This window comes from Oryx dammah, unplaced genomic scaffold, assembly GCF_014754425.2.
Source record: "Oryx dammah isolate SB20612 unplaced genomic scaffold, SCBI_Odam_1.1 HiC_scaffold_26, whole genome shotgun sequence".
Taxonomy (NCBI): Eukaryota; Metazoa; Chordata; class Mammalia; order Artiodactyla; family Bovidae; genus Oryx; species Oryx dammah.
This window is the reverse complement of record NW_024070210.1, coordinates 37,322,264-37,333,168: the sequence shown is the minus strand read 5'-3', so window position 1 is coordinate 37,333,168 and position 10,905 is coordinate 37,322,264. Positions and strand designations below refer to the sequence as shown.

The 10,905-nt window shown below is 42.8% G+C and overlaps 1 protein-coding gene across 1 annotated transcript; it reads right to left on the bottom strand.

The window, feature by feature from the left end:
• Nucleotides 1-4,124: 4,124 nt before the first annotated feature.
• LOC120852929 (targeting protein for Xklp2-like) lies at nt 4,125-10,437 on the bottom strand. The gene is made up of 2 exons (XM_040226429.1): nt 10,331-10,437; nt 4,125-5,134 (listed from the first exon to the last, which is right to left on the bottom strand). Exons 1-2 carry the CDS (start codon nt 10,407-10,409, stop codon nt 4,500-4,502), a joined length of 714 nt encoding a protein of 237 aa, XP_040082363.1. The 5' UTR covers nt 10,410-10,437; the 3' UTR covers nt 4,125-4,499.
• Between the last annotated feature and the right edge of the window lie 468 nt (nt 10,438-10,905).

Below are 10,905 nucleotides of genomic sequence, written 5' to 3'. Positions count from 1 at the left end.
CCAGACCCTGTACCTGGGCTCACACGTCCACAGTCTCCAGGGTGACCTCCGTCCCCAGACCCTGTACCTGGGGTCACATGTCCACAGTCTCTAGGGTGACCCTACCTCCCAGACCCTGCACCTGAGGTCACATGTTCACCGTCTCTAGGGTGACCCCTCTCCCAGACCCTGCACCTGAGGTGGCAAGACTTGGTCAGGACACCAGGTCTCTGCTGGATGGGCCCCTACAGTGGAAACGAGTGAGTTCCTATGACCTCCTGGCTTTGTAGATCAAAGTATCGGGTCCGTCTCCTTCCCCCACACTTGTCCCAGAGAAATCCTCCTCTTTTCTCTTTGGTTCTATGTGATATTAACTGCTTTTACAGCTGTCACAATAATGTTGAACACACTACCTTGGTGTTTGCAGTTTCAGCCTTTTGTTGTCCTGCTGAGGTGCTATGAAAACACACCAGACGCTGGGCTGGAAGACGAGGGGCAGGTCTGGTCTCTGCTGAGTATGGACAGTCTACTGGAACGAGATCACAGCAGTAACCTGCTACCTTTTAGCTTTTTGCCTGATCCATGTGCCCTGCAATCAATTGCCCAGGTAAACCTGCTCCCTTCTTGCCATTCTCGTGCTGGTGAATTGGAATAATTACCAGGTAGCTCACCTGAGGAGTCTCCAGAAGCCCCAGGGATGGGGAACCTTGCAGGGGTAAAGAGGGAATAGGCACAGGCCTATATAAAATGATATCGTAAAGCATTGATTCCTAAACACAAGTCAAGTGAAGTTCACATGTATTCTTCCCTTTTTCTTAGCTTTGAGTATATAGTCTACCTCTGCACATGATTCTGACCCACACAGACGGGGTGAGACTCACACAGTCCCCAGACCAACCCCCCCTAACCTGGGGTCACACATTCTCTTGGTCAGGACACCATGGCTCTGGCCGGTGGGCCCCCAGTGGGTAAACAATCCAGGTCCATGTAGTCAAAGCTATGATTTTTCCAGTAGTCATGTATGGATGTGAGGATTGGACCATAAAGAAGTCTGAGCACTGAAGAATTGATGCTTTCAAACTGTAGTGCTAGAGAAGACTCTTGAGAGACCTTGGACAGCAAGGAGATCAAACCAGTCAATCCTAAAGGTAATCAACTGTGAATATTCATTGGAAGGACTGATACTGAAGCTGAAACTCCAATACTTTGACCACTTTATGGGAAAAGCTGACTCATTGGAAAAGACCCTGATGCTGGGAAAGATTGAAGGCAGGAGGAGAAGGGGACAAGAGAGGATGAGATGGCTGGATGGCATCACCGACTCAACAGACATGAGTTTGAGCAAACACCAGGAGATAGTGGAGGACAGGGAAGCCTGACGTGCTGCAGTCCACAGGGTCACTAAGAGCTGGACAGACTTAGAGACTGAAGAACAACAACCAGGTGGCCTGCCTGAGGTGTCTCAATGAGCCCCAGGGGAGGTGAACTCGTCAGAGGGAAAGACTAAGAGCCCTGCCTCAGCACTGACCCCTGAGAGGGCCATGGAACTCCACTCAGAGAAGAGCACGGTAACCCAGAGAAGCCCACCTCAGCTCCAGACCCCAGACATCTGAGCACTGACATTCAGATGCAGGCATGGAGTTTTCCAGGACAGAGGCCAGGCCAGGTCTCTACCCAGGTCTCCATGTCCCACTGCACAGAGAACCCAGTCAGGTGTAAATAATCAGTGTAGACAGGCCTTGCAGAAGTCTGAATCTACCATGCAGACAGAACTTGGTCAGGTTCAAAGTAGCTTAGGGCCGCGTTCCCAGGAGGCACAGGTCACACACCTGGGGTCTCTCATCGCTGGACAGGGGGCACACCTGCTTGTGGGAACTGGGATGTACCTTTCTTGAAGAAGAAACCATCACCACGCTCCACACTTCACCCACATCAGGAAACAGAACAAAAATAATGCCACTTGCAGGGAGAATCTAGAACAATCATATTAATCTAGAACACTCATAGTAAGTGAAGTACTTCAGAAGGAGAAACTGATACCAATGAGCTATTTTATAGAGTGAAATACACACACCGTCTTAGGAAACAAATATGATTACTGAAGGGGAGTAGTGGGTAGAAACAAAAATTAGGTTGGGATTCATTTATACTCATGAATACATACAGAATATAGAATCAACACAGACCTGCTTCACAAAGGGTGGTGTACTATACATTCTATGATAATGTGTATATGAAAAAAGCAAAGATGAATCAATATGTGTATGGGGATAACTGATGAAGAATCTCTACACTGACAGACACAACATTGTAAGTCAGCTGTCCTCCAAAAGAAGTAAACATTAAGTAAAAAACAAAAACAAGGATTAATGAGACACAGGCTTCAGGCATGTCCCAGAAGAAACGAGGACCAGGAGTAAGCTGAAGGTTCTGGTTACTGTAGTAACAGGAGTAGGGCATGAAGAAATCCTGTCTCCTTGTGGCCATTTCCCACAACAGAAACTTTAAAGCTATTGCTTATGCTGCAGTGAAATAAGAAAAAGTTTTTTCTCTTTGGCCTTTTGATTCCTTTTCTACTTTAGCTGTTCCTGGTCTACAGTCTGCACTGAGAACTAAGTTTCCTTCTTTTCAGAAGATTAACCTACTGACTGTTTTGAAACAATGCAAAAAGGAACAAGATAGGAACCTTATAATTTGTGGGAAAAAAAATTTTTTTTTAAGTAGAAAGATGGCTTTAATCCCGAAGCGGGCAGAGGAGAGAACACAGTAGGTTTGTGCCTCAAGAACTGTGTCTCCCCTGCCCCCATGGGGAATCAAGGGGATCACACAGTTGGGGCTCATAGTCAGACGTTGGAGATAAAGAGCAAATATGTAAGGATCCTGTATTCTTTCTTTCTGCATTGTTTCAAAACAGTCAATAGGCTGGCATCAGAGAACCCAGTAACTTGGGTATGGCAGACAGTCCCAGGAGCTGGGTTCATTGTCTTCTGTGGATTGCACTGCAGCTTTCTTTCTGTAATATAAAAAGAGGGAAAAAGAAATTATAAGGGGAGATTTGCAGAGAGAGTACCATAAATTTAAGCATCAGAATGTGACTAGCATAAAATTAAAAGATAATAGATGCAAAGTATGGCTCATGCAGAGTTAGAGGGTAATAGGTGCAGGATATCCCTGGAGAAGGGCATGGTTACCCACTCCACTATTCTTGCCTGGAGAATTCCATGGACAGAGGAGCCTGGCAAGCTACTGTCCGTGGGATCGAAAAGAGTCAGACATGACTGAGCAAATACACACGCGCGCGCACGCAGGTGCAGGATACCGTTTACATAACTGGCTAGTCTTCTAAAAGAAGGAAACTTAGTTGTCAATGCAAAATATAGATCAGGAACAGTTAAAGTAGAGAAGGACTCAAAAGGCAAAAGAAAACTATTTCTTAATTCACTGCAACACGTACACTTCATATTTACAAGGACTGCTGGGCTCTGAATGATACTGGCACTTTAAAATTTTCCATGGGTAACTAACTGAAAAATAAAGAAAAGCTGGGCAGACTACAAAGAAGAAAACTTCCACGCTCAGTTCCACACACACTAGTTAAAATCAAAGGCCATGAAAATGTGCTGCACCTCAGGAATTGTTAGAGACGTGCAAATCAAAACCACAGCGAGGTAACCGTGCACCTGTTTGAAAGGCCATCCTCAGTCCACAAAGGTAAATGGTGGAGAAGACATGGAGGAAAGAGCATGCTTTCGGTGCTGCTGATGGCATGTAAATGCTACGAATCACTGTTGAGAGGAGTATGAAACTGTCTTTTCTAATTTTTAGTAAGACAAACATATTGATTCCAGCCCAGCTCACAAGAGGACTTAAAATATGTCCTGCTCAGCATTCCCTCATTCTCAGCACCAAGAAGGGAAGAAGGTACCTGAAGAGCAGCCCTGCCCGAAGCCGGCAGACAGCCTCCGTGAGGGACACATCAGTCCAGTCTCTTCCACATCAGACAGTTAACAAGGCTCCCCCCTCAAAACAAAGGGCTCCTTAACTCCAAATTCAGTTTGCACAGAGAAGAGGAAAGAATCAGACATAAACTATAAATTGAATCAAGTATCTTTATTTTTTAATTTAAATATAAAAAGTGAAGGATAAAAGCAGTAAAAATTATACTTTAAGTTGAATAAATTACAAACTAAATCACTATATAGTCTGACTTATAAAAGAGGAGGAGGCTGGAAGCAACACAAATTACTGTACGTGAGCAGCCCTTGACTATGTGGGTACCACCCAAGTTCTCCAGTCAACTCCACCGCTAGTCTTGGCTGCAGACACCATCCGGGAATCAGAGCTGCTGTTTCCATCACACCAGGAGGAGCCTTCTTTGTCACTAGGGCATGGGGAGCACCCAAGTCTGTGCCTTCATGTACCTCTTCTGCCAGGCTCCAAGCAGAAGGCTCAATCTGAGTTGTGTTCTTCATCTTCTTCTCTTGCAGGTTAATAGTGGTAAAATGAGGCAAAGGAAGCACCTAGAACTTGGGCACCTCCCCTTTCTGCAGCTGTTTTATTTTCTTCTCTTTCTGTAAGTGACTTTTTGAATCAAAAGAGAAAGGGCGTATTTCCACAGTTCTCCTCACAGGGATTTTGGGCTTAAAAGGTACTCCGTAATGGGGCAATTTTTGAGCTCTGGTCACCATTGGCTGCTCCTCATCCTCACCCTCTTGGGTTGGTTTTGGGGTTCTCTCCTTCTGAACAAAGGCAGGGGTCCTGGGGATGGTAAGTGGAATTTCTTTCTTAATGGGAACACCCACAACACCTAACAGGATATGATAAGGGCAAGGCTTCACATTGAAGTGTTTATCCTCCAGTACCCTCTTTGCTTCTTCTTGCTGTTTGATTCTTTTCTCCATTTCAAAATCAAAGCCAATAGGCACAGTGAGTGGCTTCTCTGGCAGTTTCTTAGGGAAAATGCACCCACCATAAAGAATTCCAGAATCCAGTTTCTGTGCTTTAAATTTGCAGAGCCCTGTTTCTACAGGATTATATTTCTTGGATTTTGCATTTGTTTCCAACACTTCCACCACCTCTTGCCACATTTTTATTCTCTTCTCTGACTCTTGCTTCTCAGTACTTTTTAGGATCTTCTGTATATGGGAAGAAGAACCTGAAAAAGAAAAGATATGCCTATAGGCATGGATTGAATTAAGTTCCTGTGAAAAGTAAAAGTTAAAATTTTACCTCCTTCTCCTGCCTCGGTAACTCAGCTTGCTCCTTGCAAAGTCTAGATAATGTAGGTCTCAGAAAGTAGGGACTCACAATACTAGGAACTGGAGCTTATCTCACTCACCCTTGTCCTGCTGTTTGCAATACCCCTAGCCCCTGCAAACCCACAAATCTGCTTAATCATACCTGTCCTGTCGTGGTCCAAGCACAAGTTGGAAAAGAATTTCCAGACATGAGACAGAATGAGAGGGAAATAAAGTTTATTAAAGTGGGAGATGTTGTTAAAACAGTGGGCCAGCTCAAGGGAGAACCGACATTGAATGGGGGTCCTTAGTGCACTCTTATACCCAGGGTACAAGGGGTGGGATAGGGGTCTTGCGGGTCATTTGCTGATTGGATGAGGCACGTATACTGGGTGGGGGGAAGAGTAAGGGAGATACCTCCTCCCTATGGGGTAAGAGGGGAGACAGGTTATACTGTTCCATTAATAGTTACAACATAGGGGAGGGAAGGACGATAAGGGTCTGGTTCTTCCATTCCTGCATTCCAAGACCCTCCTTGGTTATCTGCTCTTTCATCCTTGGGTCATCACATTCCTCCCTCTCTTTATTTTTAGGGCCAATTCTTTGGCCCCTTTTGATACCCTGCTCATATCTAACTGTCTATTTCCCTTCTCAGGCATTTGGGAGCCCAGTCTCAGGGGAAAAAGGGCAATGACCACACAGGAGTCTTCAGGCTGTAGAGGAACATTGTGCTCTGGGCTCCCTTTGCCTGCTCCCTGTCAGGGTGCATTTACGGAGGGAGATGAGAGTCCATGGAATGGTAAGGTGACTTGATTCAGCATTGTCTAGGTGTTTGTTGCTCAGGGAAAATTCTTGTCAAACTATCACTCGGAGATTTGTTGTATTCTAGAAGAAACAAACTTACCAAGAAAGTTAAAGGTACATGGCCCAAAGATTAATAGAAATAGAAAAGCTGCTGAGGAGCTAGCCAGGAGAATCAGGACTAGACATTGGTTCGTGACATTAGTCTTTCTCTAGTTAGGAGAAGATGCAAGAATTTGAACTCATAAAGTCTTTACCTGAAAACATCTGACTATCTGAAGGCTGGTTCTTCTGGGTTTTTCCCAGAGCAAAGAGTGCCTTATTTCTGATCTCCACCCTGAACGCCTTTCAAGGGGGTGTTGAAGGTCAGCAGTTTACAGTGGTCATGATGTAATCTTTGTAGAGGCAGCTGGCAAGTGCCAACTGCTAATCAGCAGAGTCCCTTCATAGCTACCTATTTGACCATGCTTTGGGGGCATTTCATGGCCATATTCTCCCATGGAGCTGGGAAGGCTCATTCCCAGGTCTAATGAAGATTCCATTGACAGGCCACTCAATGTGCTGTTACTAGACCTGGCATTGCAAGTGGCAAGAGTCTCTGGACCATACCTGTCTTACTAGCCTCTTGGTCCAGGAAAATATCCTCTCTCATCGGTTCTTCTCATATCTAGAGTTACATTATTACAATCATTGATCTCATATGGAACTGCATATCAGCATTTCATCACAGGCCCAGTCATACATTTAGTAACATAAGAAACAATCTTCTGAAACAAGTTACATAGAAAATAATATAGCTAAAGTCAAGAACTTTCATTAGGTAGAGCCCAGTATACCCCAGGTCATCTGACTTCATTTGTTAAATGACTATACCCTGGTGTTAATCTCCTGGTTGTACATCATGGAGCATCTGATCTTTATCTGAAGCCTGCTTACTAGATAAGCTTTAGAAACAAACTTAGAGTTTCCTTTTTAATAACAATTCAATCTTTTAGCAATATAACATAACAACAACAAACTATGTCAGAGGTGAGTCTTAGTAAACACTAGACCTTAATTAACAAAACTAGAAACTGAGTTTGACAATTAACAAAGGTTAATATTCAGTAAAACATAATTTTTTCATTATGAGGGCATTAACCCTGTAGCCAGGGAAGGCTTTAACCCATCAAATAAAAATGAGCTTTGTCAGGAAGCTGGGAAAATCCAAGTGGCCTTCTTGGATTTACAGCTATTGTTCACCCATTTTTAATTCCCTATTTTAGGAGTAGACTATTGCCATGTTTTAAGGACATCAGAATAGCAAAAGTCTAACCATGAGGGCTTATTTTTTGTAGAAGCAGAATGAGCTTTGTCTACATGTATCATAATCTTAAGATTTTTAAAACAAATATAAATCACTTAAAGGCAAAGAAATTCATAATCTGTTATTGAAAGCTGCATGCTAAGAAAAGTTTGTTCTTTTAACATAGAGAGTAGACTAAATTCCAGTCTGGTACCAGCTTACCAGATAACAAACAACATTTGTTTATCGGTTAATCTTAGAAGTCTTTTCCATAAATCTTAAAGTAGCAGTATTCTTGCAAAGGCATCAGACTGAAACCATAGAAGGCATGTTTAAACTGCATGTTTAAAACCTGATTAAACTGCAGTTGACAAAGTAGCCTGGTCATTGCTGTGATATGTAGCACTTTAATATGATAACTAGAATTATAACTGACAACATTTTACCAGGACATATCAGATTTTCATGAATTTTACATAATTTCTAGGATATCTATATTAGTAACATCAACCATACTATACAACCCGAGAAGATTCATCATTCCTCCAACAATACTTCCCATGTAATTTAACACGTCAAATGAACTCAAGCAGTTTAATATCTCTCTTTGGGATGTTTCAGGGGCCCTCTGAAGCATCCCAAAGTTAGCTAGAAGTCAAATGATTTAGGAAGTGTTTTCAATAAATATCAAAAATATCAAGCACTCAGTCAGATAGGATCATATCAGTCACTGTGAAACAACAGTTTATTCACTTAGCCAAAGTTAACAGACTTCAAAGGTAAATGTGGAACAGGTCTCTTCAGAAGTAAAGAAACTTAAAATCCATTATCAAAGGCAGTTCAACATCTCAAGAAAACTTGTATTTATGCACAAAACTTTTCTCTTGGGGTGCACTTTCCATCAAACTTTATCACTTTCTGTACCCATTACTTTGTTCTTCCATCCTGAAACAGCCACCTGTAAGTCAGACCTACTTCCTTTTCCCTTTATAAAATGTAATTTCATTCCTCATACCTTCTTTACTGAAAACACACATCATACTTTCCTTAAGCAACCAAGAACTGACCTTTATATTAGCATTCTATAGATTGGTGAACATAAATACCAGTGATAATTTCTGAAAAATAATTCTAGAGAACATCTCAGGATGGCATCAACATTATTCATAAATAGTCCAAAATCTCTAGTTTCTCTGTAAGAGGAAGTTAGTGTTCAGTAATGAATGTTTCAGAATCTTATTTTATTTGGAAATGATCTAGCTATTCAATAAATCAGTCACTTAGTTTAGCACAACCCTAGAAATTCAGGTTACCAAAATCTAGAGGGACTGTTTTAGACAGACATTTCTAAAGTGTAATTAGTCTTAATAGAGTTTATCTAAAAGCTCATATCTTATTTACATTTTTTTGAAGTTTCTTCACTCGACGTACTTTTTTCTTGCTGACAAACTTGTAACAGATATAACAATATAACAATATTTAAGTTATAATAAACCTAGGCACAGTGACAATATTATGCTTATGTTAATGACTCTTAGATATATCTCTATTAGATTAGCAAACAAACATTAATACTAGATATTTAATATTGACTATTTCCCAGTTCAAGTGAATCTAATATTCATTTAGGTTAATTTCTCTTGTATTTAGAGTTGTCTGATTTGTAAGTGCTTACTTTTCTTTAGGCCAATTAAATTAGAAGTGAAGTGAAGTGAAGTCGCTCAGTCGTGTCCGATTCTTTGCGACCCCATGGACTGTAGCCTATCAGGCTCCTCAGTCCATGGAATTTTCCAGGCAAGAGTACTGGAGTGGGTTGCCATTTCCTTCTCCATGGGATCTTCCCAACCCAGGGATCGAACCCAGTCTCCCACATTGCAGGCAGACTCTTTACCGTCTGAGCCACCATTAGAACTTATTTACAACTTCAGCAATATTTTTTTGTAAAAGCCAGAGACACACACTGAGACATACATAAATCCAGACAGACAGACAAAATCTCATAGTTTTCTCCTAGAGATTTAAAATGTTTCTTTTATGCCCCCCGCCCTCCGCCTTTTGTTTTTTTGAAGTTCTAATTTGCCCAAGGCTGAGATCTCAGGCAAAGTGGGCTGTGTATTTCAAGGACATGGAAAGGGTTAACTTCAAGCTTTTCCCTAGGAAGGCCTTTTAGCAAGCTAGTTGTTTTTAATTGCATATGAAAAAAGAAATGATTTTGCAGTTTCCAAGAGAAAAAATTTCATTTTAACAAGTTTTCTCTAGAGTCTAAAGAATATCATGGCCATCCTATGTCAAAAAGTCATCTTTCCTTTCTGTAGTCATGGTTTTATAGCTAAAATATAGACCAAATAGTGCTCAAATTGACTCTGATATCAGGGGCAGATGATCTGATAAAAATCTTGGATTGTCCCTCTGGTGGGGAGTGAGGTCTTTGTCCCATCAGACGAATCTGAAAAGTTAAGGGAATTTGCAAGAGTGGGGGAAAAAACTTGGTCCTTCCCCACCCTGAGAAACAGGAGTAGTTAGAAGGGAATTCTTTAGGATGTTCAGGAGTGGGGGAAACTTGGTTCCCTCTCTACCTGAGAGATAAGCATAATTAGAAGGGGATTCTTTAGACTGTTAGGAGAGTTTTTGATCCTTCAGGCTTTTGAATATAGGAGAAAGACCTGGACCAAAGGGAACCTCAGAATTCTTTCCTAGAGGTCATGTGGATATGAAAGGTCAAGTAGGGGTCATCTAGGAAATCTGATGGAGAGAGACAGAGGGGGACAGGAGATAGGGTAGCAAGAAAGATAACACGCGGCAGGGATCCCGCAGGTCCCGATTCTGACTGATGGCCATGAAGGACTGAACACAAGGAAATTCTGCGTCCTTTCCCTGCTTTTGGCAAAAGCTTTTTTTGGGGGGATCCTCCAGTTTATATTGGGACCAGGCCTTTTGCAGGGTCAAAAATTTCCAGTTTCTGAGAATATAGCCAAGGGGTGAGTCTAAGAAGGCTCCCGGGACGTACCAGAACCCACTCTTAGCCTACCTGCCGTAGAATGGGGGTCCTGCCACCTGCTGACAGAGAGGTGTCCCTTTTGTCCCAGTGATCTCTCTGAGTGACTCATGGCACAAAAACGGTCCACAGTCCCCAGAGTCACAGCCGACAGTGAGAGGTGACTGCTGAGAACCATGAGGTCACATGACCCAGGCAAAGACAGAGCTAAGACACCACGTGACCTGGGCAGAGAAAGACAGACTCTTGGGAGCAGCCGGGTGACTCACCGTTTGGCAATTCCCTGAAACGTGGAAGGCACTCTTGGGATGGCCCAGAGGCAATACCTAGGCTCTTGTAAATCAATCCAAATAGAAAGGGAAAGAAGTGAAAGTGACAGGGAAGACGGTTGAGAAATCCGCCTTACAACCCTATCAGGGAGGCGGTGGCCAGGGGACAATGGTCTCTGCTTTGCTTCAACCACTTTGCGCCTGACAGTGCACGGAAGTTGTCTTGCTGGGGCCGGATGCCCTTGTGGCCTGATCCGTTCCGTGTCTCCCTTATCGTCACACGGGAGTCTTCATGTGGCAGGCTCCCTAATGGCTTTTAAGTGCCTGACCTGTGCCCAC